The sequence below is a fragment of the Kryptolebias marmoratus genome, linkage group LG8, assembly GCF_001649575.2.
Source record: "Kryptolebias marmoratus isolate JLee-2015 linkage group LG8, ASM164957v2, whole genome shotgun sequence".
NCBI lineage: Eukaryota > Metazoa > Chordata > Actinopteri > Cyprinodontiformes > Rivulidae > Kryptolebias > Kryptolebias marmoratus.
In genome coordinates, this window is record NC_051437.1 from 13349354 (window position 1) to 13367698 (window position 18345).

At 37.4% G+C, this 18345-nt stretch overlaps 1 protein-coding gene across 1 annotated transcript; it reads left to right on the forward strand.

Annotated features, from left to right (window-relative positions):
- Positions 1–16341: 16341 nt before the first annotated feature.
- On the forward strand, positions 16342–17858 carry LOC108232055 (rhodopsin). Its single transcript, XM_017409602.3, has one exon. The coding sequence runs from the start codon at positions 16441–16443 to the stop codon at positions 17503–17505; it is 1065 nt and encodes a 354-aa protein (XP_017265091.1). The 5' UTR covers positions 16342–16440; the 3' UTR covers positions 17506–17858.
- The last annotated feature ends 487 nt before the right edge of the window (positions 17859–18345 follow it).

Below are 18345 nucleotides of genomic sequence, written 5' to 3' on the forward strand. Positions count from 1 at the left end.
TGAACATTTTTAACTGTACAACTGATTAAATTTAGGTTTCAGTGCGATTTAAAATGGCCACCTCAGCCAACTAATCTTAGAAAGCACGGAAATATCTATATTTTGGTCAGTTGTACAGATATTGAATGAAAGTTTTATGACACTCCAAGTGCTACTAGTTGAGCAAGATCTTTAATTAAAACTTTAGCATTGACTGTTGGATTACTTATTTATTTATTGAGAAAAATATTTCATAAACCACTGGATGAATTTTATCGAGGCCTACAGAAAGTATTCATTGGCTGTACATATGTAACAGATTAACTTTGGGAGTCAATCCAATCCAAGATGGCTGCCACAACTATTGGATATAAGCAAAAATATATATGGTTATATTATAACTCAGTCAGTTTTACAGCTACTGACCTAAAATCTGATGTGATAGTAGCTAAGAGTGATTCTCAACACACTCTGTGGGGGTGACATTTTGCAATATTGCAGAAGATGTCACATGACAGTAATTTCAAAGTTTGAGAAAAATGGCTCCAACTCTGTCCTTTCTAAATATAAGAGGATCCTAGTCTAAAACTCTGGCATGAGAGGCAATGAGGGAGACGCATTCCTTTAAGGTCTTTAATTTATAAGATAAAACTCTAAGAGTTGTTGTTTTTTGTGGAAGGCAGGGTAAGGTGCAAATCAAGCCCTGTGTCAGTGACAGAGCTTCTGTTGTGGGAGTCAGCAGCGTTTAACTGAGCAGACTGATTCTCTGCAGACATGAGCAATGCACTGTGTTCATCATCGGTGACAGTGAGGAGCTCTGCTTCCCTGATGAGCTTCGGGGAGGTGTTGTGTCAGTAGCTTGTGGGAAAATAAAGTGTGGAAAAGACGAAAACACTTCATGATTACTTTGCTCTCAGAAACAACTTTAGCAGCAACAACTTCAACCAATTGCCTCTTCAGTATGATCTTATCAATCTCTTTGGCCCAGTCTACTTTACATTATTGCTTCAGTTCTTTGAGGTTTGTGGGCTTGTATTTCTGCACTGTTCTGTTAAAGTCCCACCACAGCATTTCAGTCAGGTTGATGTCTGGACTTTGAACCATTACAGCACTTTCACTTTCCTTTTAAGTTATTCTGTTGTAGATTTTTTGACATGTGCATTCTCATGATAAAAAACCGAGGGCTGTAAAATGTTTTGTAATGGCCTTATAACTTTTTCCAGAATAATGAGAGGTAACATTTCATTTTCTTACATCATTGCTGATGTTTTCCCTCCTGTCTGCATTAAACACCTGAGTGCTTCTGAGCACCAAACTGACACAACTTCTGCTTTGATTGAGGCGCTCACATTGAGCTTTAATCAATCAATCAAAAACATCCAAATAATGTCAAGTAGATGCTTTGTTTTTTTTCATACTCTCCTTCAACATATTTTAAACTATTTTCTTAAACTTGGAATTAGAAGCTGTTTAATGACATACTAATTTTTCTCTGTGATTGTATTTACCCGAATTCAATTTCTAAAGACCACATATTTATTTCAGTATGTTCTAATATATGGATAATTCAGATAATTTGAGGTAGGATTCTGTGAAAAGGTAAAAAGCAGTTATTATCTGAAATGTTGTAGATAGCTCTTTAAAGACCTAAAATAGGGAGGAATTGTGTTTACTTCCCATGCGATTGAAGAGCTAGAAAATGGATTGTTTCACCTTAAAACAAGTCTAGTTTTTTAGAGTTTTATAGCAAATCAAGTGATTGCTGTTTTATAAACCTTTATACTGTGGTCAGTTTTGCATTATGCAATGATTTCGACACAAATATTGTGATATTCCTTCTGGAAGTGCCCCAGGGTGCCTTTGGAAATGCTACAGCTAACTTTTAGCTGCTCTTGCTGCTATTTGGGATTACGGGTAACTCTATATTTATCAGGTTTTACAAAAAATGTCAAATGTGAGCAGCTTGGCGACAGACAGACACCAGAGCCAAATGATAAGGTAAGTGGCTTTATTTACAGTGTAGAAAGGAGTGTGGGTCCGGATCTGGAAAGGAGGGCGAGAGGTGAGTATATTGATGCCAGTAGGATTGCCGTTGTCAGAGTATAGACAGGAATTTGTTCTTATGGGTTTCTGAGGCAGATTCAGCACAGAGAAGAGGGTCGGAGTCACGGTGGTGGGTGTTTACAGGTGATAGGTCTCCAGGTAGGTTGGTTCCAGACTCTTATAAGGGCAGACAGGCCTCGGTGCAGATTGGATTGGGTGAGTGGCTCGTGGTTAAGTCCCTAGGAAGGTGGTAGGTAGATTGCGGGCAGGAAGCTCCAGGAAGCAGGTACTCTGACCATACACAGGACACAAACAGATTAACAGGATTCAGGTAATCAAACCTCAGTAGTGGCCAAGATGCATTACCAGAGATAAGCAATGCTTCAGTGCCTACCTGATCCTCCAAACAGCCTTAAAAACCCAGAGCACTGATGAGCTTGAACTGCTGCAGCTGGCGATGATTAGCTTGCCAACCAATCAGGAACAGGAAGGAGCAAACTAGGAAACAAAATGGCGGAATGCCACAATATTAACTGTGTGACGAGGAATTGAGAATGATGTAAAGCTTTACAAATCAGTGTTTGCATGAACCATGACAACATTTTTGAGATTATAGATGTTTTAAAGTGGCAGCCATCCTTGTTAGTCTTAGTCTTCGTCTTAGCTGTTAGCTCATCAATCCAGTTAGACAAACTATTTCTCCAAACGAAGGCTGTTCAAAGAGCTGTCTACAACAGGTAAGACAATGATTGTTCATACCCTTTCAACAGAGCCCTATTTCAAAAGATCTGAGCTATTGCTTTGAGTTGTTAAAAATGGAGCTTCGTGCAACTGTGCTAGAAACCAGCATGCCCAGAGAATGATTGAAGCATGTGTATGTGCACCTGTTCCCTTTTATTGCCTGATAAGAAAACTTCACCTTCCTCCTTTCCTGCTCAAATTCTGATCCACACAACAAACTAATAGGTTAACAAAATGTAAACATCTGCGCTTTTCATTCTTCTTGTGTTTTTTTCCCTCTCCCTCTTCCTGTGTCCTCTGTCAATGTGCTGTGGGAATGAATTATTTAGAGAGTCTTGCGTCAAAGACGACCAGACCATTTATAGCCACAAATGGCTTTATATTTGTATTTGATGTCAGAGAGAAGCAAAAGGTAACAACAGCAGACAAGCATAAGTGAGACATGGCAAATACATAATGCACTGGGTGAGAAATACTCATTGAATGGATGAGGAGTGATCAGGAGCTGAACCTCAGGGCAAGAGGAGGTGTTAACACTGGCAGCAGAGCTGTGTGACACAGAAACAGGACTAGTTAGCAAGCAGAGTGTGAGATTTTCAAAATATGTGTATAAAAAAAGAAACTGATAGGATTATACAGGAACTAAAATGGGTTACTCATGTCCTTGCTTTTATTTTTTCTTCATTTCAGCCGTAGATTGAGGATGACGTTCTTCCTTACCACCTTCTGAACTTTATGATTCCATGGCAAAAAAGTGAAACATCTAAAGTTAATGGCTTAGTATGGAAGGCCACTTAGGACAAAAAACATTCTTCCCCTCACATACACCATCAAACCCCCTCACATACACCATCAAACCCTCTCAAATACAACATCAAACCTTCTGACATACACCACCAAACCCTCTCAAATACAACATCAAATTATCTCACACACTTTCACCCTCTCATCTAAACAATGGTGAAGCTACCTGGCTGAAGTAAGTATCTGGTCTGCAGGATGAAAACAATATGAGAAAGAATAAAATGTACTTAGAAATTTATGATATTTTAAATGTATTTGCAAATTTTTATGAATTGGAATAGTAGAAATAGGCCCATGTGATCAATTTTGTAATATTTTTAAATTTGTTTTTCTTTTTAAAAGGTGAAATCAGTCTGAAAGCTTATTATAAACAGGACACAATCTGATGCAGAACCCAGACTTACCCCACTCTTCAATCTGTATGTCACTTGTTATTTTTTTGAATGAAAAATGTTATTCTGTGCTTGATTGTGTGGATCATTACTGTCAAGCACAATCAAACCCATAATTTGATTCAAATGCTATTCGATATTTATAGTGCTTTTTTAACACCTAATTTTTCAGATGTTCTCATGTTTCTCCCTCATTTAACAGTTCTGCTCAATGACTCAGGCTTCACAACAAAAACACTTAATTTTTAAAATAAATATAATATAAACAAAAACAAAATATGAAATCAAAATACAATTTACATGTGTTTGATGACATAAAAATGAATATAAAAAAACAACTGACAGAACCTAAAAATTCAATTAAAAGTAGCTTTCAAGTCTGAAAAACAAAATGGCACACTGTTACTCTACATCTGAGTCCAAATAAAATGCTACACTTGTTTCAATTAATAAGAAATTCAATATATCAGTCTTTCTTACGTGAGCTGGATCATTTCAACTGCGCCACAGTTGTTTTTCCCACTGACGAGATGCCAATCATTGCATCTCCTGTGTTACACAACAAGGCTGTCCGGTCCTGCTGATTTTGCAGGAATCTGTCTAACAGGCACACTTCAGTCAGCTCTCCGTCTGTAGCTCATGCTCCTCAAATACAGCAGCCAAACGTTTCTGTCTTTAGAAATAATCTGGAGTGTGTCTCGGAACCATGAAAAACACAGACAATCTTCTTCAAGCCCAGTCTAATCATTCGGGGATTTACAGCAGTAGCTTTAATTTTCGCAAACACCTAGGGAAGGAAGAACAGGTCCTTGAAGATGTTTGATCCGTAAGCGAAGGCTGTCATGACTTGTCAATATCACAGGAGACGATCCATACTGTCGAGCAGATGGGGTGTAAAGCCTTTCTTCTGAATTCCCAGTCACATCCCCCAGGAGCCTAATCCATCATCCTCTGCTCTCTATTAGTCCCGCCTCCTCGTTAATGGAGACATGTTTGAAACTCGATCCCCTCTTCACTTCGCCTAAATTGGAGACGCTCTTGACAAATTTGGGGAGGCAGCTCCAGTGATGCATTGTCTTGTTAAACGTTTTTTTTTCTTTGCTCATTCTCAAATAATCATGTCTAACTATGAGCCCAGTGATTAATGACTTCAAAACTCAGTACGTTTTAGTTTTTTTTAAAAACTCAGAACAAACAAAAAACTGATCTTTGGCAGAAAATTTTGAAGGAGTCTTGGCAAATTATTTAACAGCTGTGCATGAGTGAGACTTTTTCTCAACTGTGTTGGTTCGATGTACAGCATACATTCGGATAACAATTCATACAAGAGGACGTGTGGACTGGGAAACATGTTGTCAAAGACATGAATAGCTGTAAAGTTTGGATTTGGTTGGTCAAATGCAAATGTTGTACAGTACTGTGCAAAAGTTTTAACAACTTTCAAGGAGCCAGAATTTCTTGTAATCTTTTAAAGTGATTTTGATAAACAGTTCTTTGGGTTTTCTAAAGGTCTTTCAAGATTTTTCTTTGGACTTTGGCTTTCTTTCATTTTTAAACCAGTCCTTGTACCTGATCATGGCGACATATTGTGTGTGTGTGTGTGTGTGTGTGTGTGTGTGTGTGTGTGTGTGTGTGTGTGTCATATTAGGAAAATGAAAAATATAGCAGATGAACAAAATCTGAAAATGTTCTGAAGGAAAACAAAAAAATATCCAACAAAAACCCGAGACAGGTCAAGAGATGCATCAGTCTTCAGTTGATCATTCATTGTATATCAAGCTTTCAGATAATAGCTCCTTGAGAATCACATTGTTGGTGTTAGTTTTGGTATTTTTCATAAATTCAAAAACTCTCAACAAACAACCAAGGATGTCTAACAAATGTTTAAAGAAAAACTATTAAAAAGTTCAAAAAGATTGCAGAAATATTGTAAGTTATTTAAAAAAATGTAAGAAAGATTGGGATGACTCAAAATATTTGCGCATATTTGTAAAATATTGGTACATACTTAGCTGAACATATCAGTATTGATATTTACCATTGCTCTTCTCTGTGTTTTAATAGATTGCTGTGTTTTTATTATAAGAAAGTGTAGCTGAAAAGAAAGTGCCCCATCAAATCACTAAACTTGCACAAGATCAAGCCAAAAATCTTATATTATTACTGCTGCATCAGCAAGAAGCAAACAATTGGAGTCCAGTAAACATTTTATCTGTCTAATAGTTTTATATCAGTTTGAGGCTAATGTACCTTCAGTGATGGTATATGGTCCACACTTATATATAGCAGCCTTTTAACCTCTTCAGGTTCTTCAAATCACTTTACAGGATTGTCATACCGACTGGGTCAAGCTCCATAATCTAATTGGTTAAAGAAAGCCTTTAATATGTTACTATAGAAAATAAGTTTTTTTAGATTATTTATTTTGCACAATAAAAAAATAAAATCATGTCAATTAAAAAAAGAAAATAAAATACCTAAGAGTGCATTATAAATCTCATCAAAGCATATAGAAAAATTAAAATCCTTAAAGTAATGCATATCGCCACCACCTTTCATGGGAGAGTTTTTAGCTAAGATCATCTTATTATGAGAAGGAACAGAGTTAAAGCTTGTAAATAATGCAAGACATTGCAAGATTTGCTATTCCTCAAACTATGTGTTTAGGGTGACTTTCAGCTGCCACTTCACTAAATATGAGCTTAATATCTGTAAAATTACCTGGGTTGTAGCCATTTTCCTTTTTGATTAGGTTGCTTAGCTGTGGCAGCCATCGTGAACTGGATAATTACAAAAAATTAACAAGTTGTACATATACACCCAGTGATTAAGATCTGTCCAGTGGTTCATGAGATATTTTGCTAACAGACAGAATGTCTGTCAGTTAAAGACAAAGTTTTAAGCAACAATGTCGCTCAATAGTTGAAATAGTTCTCTAAGTTTGGAATGACTCTCAACTACTACCACACCAAGTTGTAGCTCAGTAGCTGTAAAATCGGCTGAGGTAATGCCATTTTGTGTGTTTTATAAGGATGGTTAGCTGTGGCGGCCATCTTGAATTGAGTTGACTCCAAAGGTTAATCGGTTGTAGATGTACATCCAATGATCACTCTCGGAGAGTTTCATAATAATTTCTCCAGTGGTTCATCAGATATTTTGCTAACAGACAAACACACACTTTTGACTTTGGTAGCTGGCAATAAAAAATGTAATACAATAAAAGTATAGATACACACACCATAAACCAAATGAAGCTTAAGTGTGACAAACTATCACCAGTGTGTCTATTTGTCTTTATTATTTTATAATTTTTTTTAATATCGATCATGATATTTGTCTCAAAACAGTCAGTACCAGTCGGACTTTAAAGTGAGCAGACTGCATCAAATGCTTCCACGTTCTAATGCCTGAGCAAATCTGGAGTTAACACGTTTTCAGATAAGCTGGGACATTTTTAAATGCTATTTTGGTTTTGGCTCATCATCTGTTACTTGTCTGGCACCACTCCAGTAATCAGGGATGCTGGACGTGAATCCCTGTTTGGCTGACTGGCTCCGTGTGACAAAAAAAAAAAAACGTTAAAAAGACTCGTGTTGAAAATCAACAAAATCGTCTTTTAACAGAGCTACAAAAAGATAAACAACAAACCCACTGCTTGTAGAAGCTGAGGAGAACAACCGAAGCCTGAGTGGAGACAGACCCCGGTGGTTTCAATTTACCTCAAAATCCACACAATGCGATCTTAGAAAAGACAGGACTGATGAATATGTGTGGCTTTGAAGTGGTTGTTGTGTGAGCGTGTGCAGATGAGAGCGTGGGAGGTGTTGTGTGCCTGTGTGTGTGTGTGTGTGTGTGTGTGTGTGTGTGTCTGAAAGTGTTTGCTGATGAGGGTGACATTTGTGCACACAGTGAGAGGTTTAACCACCAGCATCTGGGACTTTCTTGAAACCCTGTAACATCAAGCCAGGATCAACCTGGCAGCACTGTTCCACATTCAACACACACTTGTGTGTGTATGCGTGTGTCAAATCGAGGCCAGTACTCTCCACACACTCGGCAGGATTTCAGCGCTCTGCACATGCACCGTGGATTCATCACCTTAGCAACCAGTTGATTGAAAGATGATGATTCATGCCAAAGAGTGCTAATTTCTTTGCAGTTGTCAAACATGAACAATGGGTGGTACGAAGTAGCCACAAAAACGTCACGGTGTGTGTGAGTGTGTCAGTCTGACATAAAGAGACAAAGAGGAGGTGTGTGTGTGTGTGTGTTGGGGGGGGTGAAGGCAGGCAGCAGGATGGGGTTGTAGTCGTTTGTGTTGAGGATGACTCTCAGCTACTACCTCGTCGATTTTTAGCTCAAAATGTATAAAACTGTCCAAGTTAGAGCCGTTTTTGTCTCGGTTCATGTCGATTAGCTGTGATGGACATGTTAAATTGGACTGACTTCAAAGGTAAATGAGTTGTAGTCGTACATCCAACGATTACTTTCTGTGAGTTTCATTGAAATCTGTTCATTGGCTTATGACCTATTTTGCTAACAGACAAACAGTGTTGAATTTAACAGTTAATGCCAAGATTGTAAGCAAAGAGCAAAGTCATACAATGTAATACACTCAAAGTATGTGTTGGGGACAATGCTCAGCTACTATCACACCGTGAGTTGTAGCCATTGTTGTCATTTCTAAAGTTAATCAGTGGTAGATGTACATCTAATGATCACTTTCTGAGAGTTTAAATAAAATCTGTTTACTGGTTCATGGTACCAAACACACAAAATTGATTCTAAGATAATGGCAAAGTTTTGAACAGATCTCATGCAATCACTCAGTGCTCAGTGTATAAGTAGGGGGTCAGTCTCAGCTACTTGCACATCAAGCTTTAGGCCAGTATCCATAAAGCTGACTGAGTTAAAGCCATTTTTGTGTTTGTTAGGATCAATAGTTTGCAAATGGTAAAGACAAACAAATACACACAAACACAGGCAGAAATATTGTCGCCTAAGGCGGGCAATAATTAAGGAGAAGCTGTGAGCTTTTGACCTCCAGAGGTTGCAGGAGAATCTTTCTTTTATTCTCAGAATAAAAATAGATGTGTAAAATAAAAAGGTCTACATCTGATTACTCACAAGGGTCAATAGCTGTACAGTGATTTAAAAACACGTCCAGGTCTCATGAGTCCAACCCCTGAACCTTTCAGGTGAGACCGGATGCTGTTTCAGGAAGAATGATTTGACTTCCAGTGAAAGAAGCTTTAACGACACCTCTGACCTCATCTCCTCTGTACTTAAGATGACTCAAAGGACCGTGATGCTTTTCAGGATAAATAACAGTCTCTGTCGACAAGAGGGAGTGTCTAAGAGGTACACAATAATAGCAGTGGTGTGAAAGACGCTGATTTAGAAATAAAGCTGCCACGTACCAGGATGGAGGAGACGTTTACAGCTTCCCAAACATTGTGAATAAATGCCGTTTTGGAAACAGCCTGAAATGGTGGCACTCATACAGCAACAAGATGTAAATATTGCCTCAGCTGATTTCTGTGGAATCAATAATGATGCAGAACGCGAGCAATTTCTGTCCTGCAGTTTACTGAAGGCTAACAGCTCCCACTGCTGGTGAAACATGTAGGGAGTTCTGGCAGAAACACAGATTTCCTCCCTGACGCACTTCAGAAAGATTTGGTTGAGTTTTTATTCGTCTGTTGTTGTTTTTTTATAATGTTTAGGCAGCAGCAGAGTCAAAGCAGGTCAGAGCAATATGCTTTATAATAACTGTCTGATACAATTTGCAACAAAAGTTGTGTATAATCCTAAAAAAATAATGCAGAAACTATATCTACAAATGATTATTTCTTAACATTAAATCCCATTTCACCTCAGCACAGCTCTTGTTTTTTATAAGGTTTGCAGCAACTATTGTTGAAATCAGATTCAAAGCAATCCTGTAAACATCATGTCAGGTCTGTTTGGTAAATCATAATGTTTTTGCCCATGTACTGCATATGTGTGTGTGTGTGTGTGTGTGTGTTTCTATCCAAAACATCTTATGAACCATGGAATGAATTTTAATAAAGTACTCATTATATGTACAACCAAACTCAACATGTCTGCCACAGCCAACTGATCTTAGAAAACACAAAAATGGCTGTAATGCAGCCAGTTTTACAAATATCTCTCTGCAATTTGTGTTTTGATGAAACTTTCAAAGGGTAAAAACTGAACAGGCATCTACAGCTGATTAACCTTCAGCATTAGTCCAATTTAAGATTACCACCACAGCTAATCGACATTAGCCAACACTAAAATGTTTATAACTTGGTTTTACAGACATTGAGCTAAAGTTTGATGTGCTGAGTCATTTCCATCACAAACTCTGAGCGTGACATCTTGCGACACTGAATGAGATTGCGCATTACATTATTCTCAAGGTTTGACCAACTCTGTTATTTTTTAACATAACACGATCTCATCATGATTAGTCTTAATGTCTTACTTGAAATACAGAGGGCTGTATGCATTTCTTTACAGCAAGCCTTTAATTACTACTCTGTTAATATGTTATAAACCTTTTTGAATAAAGTCCAGACTTCCAATGTTAGTGTAAACGTAACGGCACTTTTGGTATTTTTTTCTTATCTACAAAATGACCAAAATCATCTTTGAAGCCTGTTAGACATTGTTTATCATTTTGGCTCAAACCTCATCTGAATCCTGCCATGCCGGATATCAGCTGATGTTATTTTTGCTCCCAGGGCCCTGGTGATGTATAACTGTGCGGTGTGAAATGCATGTGGGAGCTGGAGGTGTAGAAATGTGCCGTGTCCTGGTCACAGTGTTCCCTCCTCTCTACCGGCCACTCAGCAAGAGAGTTCCTGTGGGCAGAGTGAGAGAGCATCACACTCTGCCCACACGTTTGTCCTCTAAACGCCACAGTCATCTTCAACAGGCAGCGATGTTTCGCTGCCATCAGTCAAAGTTTCGGCCGCAGAACATGAAGAACACGAACACTCGTCTCAGACGGCACACACTGTCTGCGTGTGGGGGAAACACGACTGCTCACTCTTCTGAGGAGGGTTAGGGTTTTCTGTCAACGCCACAAAAGTGATTGTTGTTTTTCTTCTTCTTCTTCTTCTTTTAGAGCATTTGTAAAATGCTGGTTTGGATTTAAAAATGACAAGAAATCTCAACTAAATATTTCAGAGTCTTTTCCCTTCACAGCTGTGACTTTGTGAAGAACACAGTAGGAGGTAGAAGTGACATCTGTAAGCATACAAGATTTATTTTTAATAAATAAATAAAAAAAGACTTTCATTTAATCAACCAAGATGATTTCTTTGAGCTTTAATTATTACCCAAGGGATGGCTTTAAATTCTTTGAAGGAATGCAGATTGCCCACTGCCTTTCATTTCAAAGTTTTAGACAAAGATTGTCTTATCATTATAGCCGTTTTGGGCAAATCGTGTAGATGATGTTATACACAATCTCATGCCAGATCTCACATGATGCGTTAGCTTTTGGAAGATTTGTTAAGGAAGGTTACCACCACATCAAATCCTAGCCTCAATATCTGTCAAACCGACTTAGTTACAGTCATGTATGTGTTTGCTAAGGTTAGTTAGCTGCAGCGGCCATCTTGTATTGGACTGATTTCAAAGTTAATCAGTTGCAGATGTAGTTCCATTCACTGTTTTCAGAAAGTTTTATTCAAATATCCCATGAACCATAAAACGGTTTCATAAAACTACTTTGTAGTTCATGACATATAATGCTAACAGAATCTCAGCAACTACTACGACAAATTCTAATCCACTGAGTTACAGCCATTGTTGTGTTTTCTAAGCTTGCTTAGCTGTGACGGCCATTTTGAACAGGGTTGACTTCAGTAGTTAATCAGTTGTAAATTTACAAATAATAACTTTTCTGGAAGTTTCATTAAAATCCAATCAGTGGTTCATCTGATACTTTCTTACACAACAAACAAAGACATGCACACACACACGCACACACACCCACGCACAGATCCAGGCAAAAACATTAGCACCCTTTTGAAATTGGTGGCGGGCGATAACAAGATAGTCCTAATTTCACATGTCACAGAATTGTGAACTTGTAAAACTGTATTTCCACCTAGTATAACTCATAAATTATAAATCTGAATCTGAATCTACATGAATTTGTAAACTTATGTATTTACTCTAATGTCCTGAAGGGGGCAGCAAAACACTTACAGCAACGAAGAACCTCTGTTTTACAGCATAACAAATATTAACAGAAGTCTCCTCCAAAGTTTTTTTTTACTTTTTTAAGTTTATTTCCTATTAAATGTTACACCTGGATTAATCAAAGCCTGAATCATTTAGGGTAAAGTATGCAGGATACACAGTGTTTGCAGAGTTTTTTTAGAAGTTAATTTCACAATATTCAAATCTTTAAAGTTATTACGATTAGCCTCAGACCCACAAGAAAATGAATGAAAGGCATCTTTATAGACTACTTTATGAATCTGAAGTATTTTTGTAGAACTTTTGCTTTTAATCAATTTTAATATTCAATTAAATTTTAAATTGTAAGGCAATAAACTTAAAGATGACCAAAAGGGATGAACTTTTGCAAGACACTGTATATTTCCACTAGATATCTAAGATGGTAGCTGAGCACATGGGTGCTGTCTGCTGTCTGTGTTAATTAAGAGGACTGGAATAAAGGGTTTCAACCTTAATGAGTATTCTCAATGCAAGAGCTCGTGTTTATCTTCATGCCAGGTGTTGCATTTATGACTCACTGTATTAAATGATCATCAGTAAGTCTGAGCATACCTATAAAAAGGTTTCAGCAGTTTACAGTTCTGGATCTTTCAATTAACATAATGCCAAGATGATAAAGCATAATGCCAGCTAGTTAAGAGAAATTATTGTTGCCTTCTTGAAATTTACTTTTTTTTTGATTTGACGCTGAAGAGAAAGAAGGAACTTAATTTTATAGGATAAACAGATTTTCAAATATATATATATATGGTTATATATATATATATATATATATATATACATGTATACTATTCCGAACATGGTTAAATGCACACGTTTTCATTTTCTTACTTTGTTTCCACTGTACCACTGTATAATTAAAGTGATGTAAAGCAAAATCTTTACATATTTAAAGCTGAAATCTTGCTGTGTACTCTGTTTTTGAAAACTGTTTATCATCTCAGCACTGAAGCTCTGTGCTATTTGATTCAAAGGTAAAAAAACAAACTTATGGGTTTAAAAAAAAATAGATAATGTAAAAATTTAATACACTCAGTATCCACTAGAGAGCACAGTTCACTCTGAAAAAGTTTATTTATCTTCTCTTGACGTACAGACTACAATTATAAATGTTAGGAAACCTTTCCAAATGTTCTTGCACTTTCTTGACAAAGTTTTACTATTATTATTTTTAAGGTGAAGTCATTTAACAATGTAGAGAGGATCTATTCAGAAATAGCCCTGAGCAGGATCATTTTTTATATAGAAGATGAACAGACCGATGAAAACCACTTTAATCAGACTCTTATCTCGCCTTAATCTCCTCTACAATTATGCGCTTTCTCTCTGTGGTTATAAAATTATGTAAAGAAAGGTTCACAAAATACAATACAAATTGCTGCTGCTCATTAAATCCTTAAGTACTTTTGAAAAAAGTGAAAACGAGAGAGAAGGAATGCTCATTTTTATGACAGAGATCAGAAACAGAAACATTTTTTTGGCTCTGAAAATAAATAGCTTTTTAAATTTTAAACAGATGTGGACTTTCTTTTCATTTTTCCTCTGACTAATTTATAAACTTTATGGTTTGTTGATTTTTGTGGTTACTTTTACATTCTGTTTCTTTATGATTTTATAATTTGTGGCTCTGTGTTGGATTTTAACAGGATCATCTTGTCTTTTCTGTGACATTACTTTCTTTAAAAATTTGCAGTCTGTTCCCTTTTTAGCTTTTGCGAGTCTCATTTTCTTCACCTGAAACTAGTTTTTCTAATGACTTCAGCTGCAGTTTGTTAGTCATTATCCTCCCTCAGCTCAAAAGCTCCCTGGCTTTCTGTGTTCTCGAGCAGATCCTCATTGTTGCCCATTTCTGTCTTTTTTTTAGGCTCTATTTTTTTTACATTTCTGTTGCCTTTCAATGCAGCATATTTAGTTTTGGTTTAAAATTAATGTAGTTTTATCCCCAAATGCATTAGAGGAATTTGAAAAGAAATAGTTTGGACATTGCACATGTTTTAAAAGTTCCTTTGTAAGCCTATTTGATGTTCAATACTATCATTTGGAGAATACAAAAATGCTTAATTTTATATTTTTCAATATTATACATCTTCGATTCCACAGCAGTAGTTTGAAATCATTGCTGAACAGCCAAGAAGCAAAAAAAAGTGACTGGGGGGGAAAAAAAGAAAATCACATAGATGGCTTGAATTTGAAGAACTGCTGCTCCCTCGATTACCAGAATAATCTGTTCCTGTTGTGCTCCAAGACTGAGTCTCTGCAAAACCAGTTTTTAATCTTTAACTGAATATAAAATATTAGAGTTAAATGTTGGACAACCTAAACACTTACACATCATATAAAAACGTCACAAAAAATGGCAAATATTTCTGTGTGAGTTTGCCTCCCAGCATTTTCTCTCCAACAATGTTTTTTTACACCAGTGGGTTTTTTTTTTTTAAAAAGAGGACAGGATGTTATTATGCAAATGCAATAAATAACGTGCAACTGATTCAGAATCTGACATATTTATATGTAACCAAATCTTGAAATCATTGCAAAAAAGGGGTACAAATGTAATATTTTATCTTAGCAAAGCTGCATCCCTTTGAGTGAGAGTGACCCTTTGCAACATTAAATCCATTACAGGCTTGTAAGAGGAATACAACCATAAGCTCCAAATCTCTTTAATACAACACCCATTAGGAAAGTGCTGAGCTCTTTACCAACAGCTAAGATGGTCCACCACTCAGCAGCTCTGTGGCCTCTGCTCTACATTCAGTATAGTATAGAAAATCACTACTAAAAGCAGAATAAATAATGAGACTCTCATAAGACTCTTTTAAGATATTTTCAGTTGTTTTTTTCTTCTTCTCATCAATAAAGATGCTTTAATGATGCATTTAGGAAAAACAAAAATTCTGAAATGATCCATTAAGTTTCAGCTAAGGTCATACAATTTAGAGACAATTCAGATAGACCAACTGTCAAACACCACTAAAAGTTTAATGTATACATGTGAAAGCAATGGATCCAATCTCGTCATCATTGCAGCCAAAAGGCAAAAGCAAATGATAATGTTTTTGCCTGTCTGTGTGTGCCTGGGTTTGTGTGTTTATGTCTCTGTCTGTTACCAAAATGTCTCATGAACCACTTGACCAATTTTGACAAAACCACCAGAAAGTAATCACTGGACGTACAACTAATTAACTTTGGAGGAAACATAATTCAAGATAGATGCCACAGTTTTACAGATACTGAGCTAAAATTTGTTGATAGTAGCTGAGACACATTCAAGTTACTTTGAGTGTATGGTTTTAAGTAGGTCATCAAGATCAGATTAAATTTCAAATTCAAACATGTCATTTAAATTGGATACAACATTTATGTTTCTCCCTTTAGACCAGGGGTAGGCAACCCTGGTCCTGGAGAACTACTATTCTGCATGTTTTAATTGTTTCCCTGCTCCAACACACCTGATTCAGTGATTAAATTACTTATTTATGTTCTGCAGAAGCCTGTTAATGACACACTGATTCAAATCAGGTGTGTTGGAGCAGAGAAACAAGTAAAATGCAGGATAGTGGCTCTCCAAGACCAGGGTTGCCTACCCCTGCTTTAGACCCTGTGGTGGCATAAGTTTGTTTAGTCAAATGAAAGATTTGTTACTCATGAATCTTGTATTTTATATTGACAAACATTAGGTGAAAGTGGTTTATAATTAATAAAGCCAAAACGTTAGCCATTAAATGCAAGGGTTTTTGAAAACCACAAGCTTTGGTTTAGACTTGGGTTTTAGGATTCTTTTTAAAGGCTACCAAAATTCATAAAGATTAAGATGAAAGAAGAAAATTTACAGAAATTTGTTTGTTTAGCAAATACAGCCCTCAGTGGTACCTCAAACTGATTATGAACACTTTTAAAATAAGATAGGCAGTAGTCATCATGCTTTGAGAGTAAACAGTTATTTCATAGCTCTGATACAAACATGAGCAGGTGTAACCTTAATAACTTGATGAGTGGTCAGTTATGTTTGCAGTGACGGCTGGATTAGATATTAGCTGTGGCCTAAATCAATTTGTGCTGACGGATTTGGAAAGCGATAATCCAAGGTGCGCCTTTTAAAAAGCCAGACTGCAGCCATCACATCCATTTGTAGCAAGGGCCATCTTCATCTCACTCCGAAACAGCCGAGAAGAAACACAAGTGAAGGGGCTGATAGCAACCACAAGCCGCAACCATGAACGGCACAGAGGGACCCTATTTTTATGTCCCTATGGTGAACACCACTGGTATTGTCCGGAGTCCTTATGAATACCCCCAGTACTACCTTGTCAACCCAGCAGCCTATGCTGCTTTGGGAGCTTACATGTTTTTCCTCATCCTTGTTGGCTTCCCCATCAACTTCCTCACTCTCTATGTCACCATCGAACACAAGAAGCTGCGAACCCCTCTAAACTACATCCTGCTCAACCTTGCGGTGGCTGACCTCTTCATGGTGTTTGGAGGATTCACTACAACGATGTACACCTCGATGCATGGCTACTTCGTGCTAGGACGCCTTGGCTGCAATCTGGAAGGATTCTTTGCTACCCTTGGTGGTGAAATTGGTCTCTGGTCACTGGTTGTTCTGGCTATGGAAAGGTGGTTGGTTGTCTGCAAGCCCATCAGCAACTTCCGTTTTGGTGAGAACCATGCTATTATGGGTTTGGCCTTCACCTGGATCATGGCTGCTGCCTGTGCCGTGCCCCCCCTTGTCGGCTGGTCTCGTTACATCCCTGAGGGCATGCAGTGCTCATGTGGAGTCGACTACTACACCCGTGCCGAGGGTTTCAACAATGAGTCCTTTGTCATCTACATGTTCATCTGCCACTTCTGCATTCCACTCATTGTTGTGTTCTTCTGCTATGGCCGACTGCTCTGTGCTGTCAAGGAGGCTGCTGCCGCCCAGCAGGAGTCTGAGACCACCCAGAGAGCTGAGAGGGAAGTTACCCGCATGGTCATTCTCATGGTCATCTCCTTCCTGGTTTGTTGGCTCCCCTATGCCGGAGTGGCTTGGTATATCTTCACACATCAGGGCTCTGAATTTGGACCACTCTTCATGACCATCCCAGCCTTCTTTGCCAAGAGTTCTTCGATCTACAACCCAATGATCTACATCTGCATGAACAAGCAGTTCCGCCACTGCATGATCACCACCTTGTGCTGCGGAAAGAATCCTTTTGAAGAGGAGGAAGGAGCATCCACCACTGCCTCCAAAACCGAGGCTTCCTCTGTTTCCTCCAGCTCTGTGTCTCCTGCATAAAATGAGCATGAAGCAAAGGCTCCATAATCTACCATCCAAGAAGAAGACTTCTGCCCCCCCAGGGAAACGACTGAAGGCTAATGTCTACAGAAATATCTTCCTTTTTGTATTTTTACAAACCAGTTGGTTCAACCTAAAGACAGTTGCAGGAAAGGTCAGCACATTACAAAGTTGTTCCTGTATGTACAGAATATCCAACTAAATAATCTATGAGATGTTTTTTTTTTTCCTCAGAAGAAAGGAAAAAAATGTTATTCTTTCACAGTTGGATCATATATGATAACTGGCTTATTTTTGAATGTAGAGGCATGTAATCAAGGCAACATAAAATAAAACGCACTTTGCAAATGAAACATCCGATTTATGTTTTAATTATAACTTGGGTGCAAAACGTCTTATGACTGTAGTATATTTAATCAAACAAATAAATGTGACTGATTTATTCAAACTACACTTATGTTTGGAGTCAGTTTCTATTTGTTATAACAGCATGTAGTTCTTCTTTGCAGCAGAATTTAAGAGTAATACAGCAGATTAGACTATAGTTTGACTTTTTCAAAATGGTGCCTGCCTTGCTACTTTAATCTCATTTTAATCACAGGTCACCTTGGATATAGATCTTAAAAGGGATTACAATATTAATCCAGGATAAATATACATGACACAACAACCACCTTTATCTTATTATGAATATTAGTTATTGAGGTTAACAGTGAATAATGGTTAATACTAAGCTGTAATTACTAAAAGACACCTTGATACAAAGGTTATGACTATAAACCACTATTCTATTGTAGGAAACCAAAGGTGAAGAAGGTAATAAAAATATATATCTAGTCA

Coding starts and splice junctions, on each gene's coding strand:
- LOC108232055 (XM_017409602.3), top strand. CDS start 16,441: ATGAACGGCACAGAGGGACCCTATTTTTATGTCCCTATGGTGAACACC.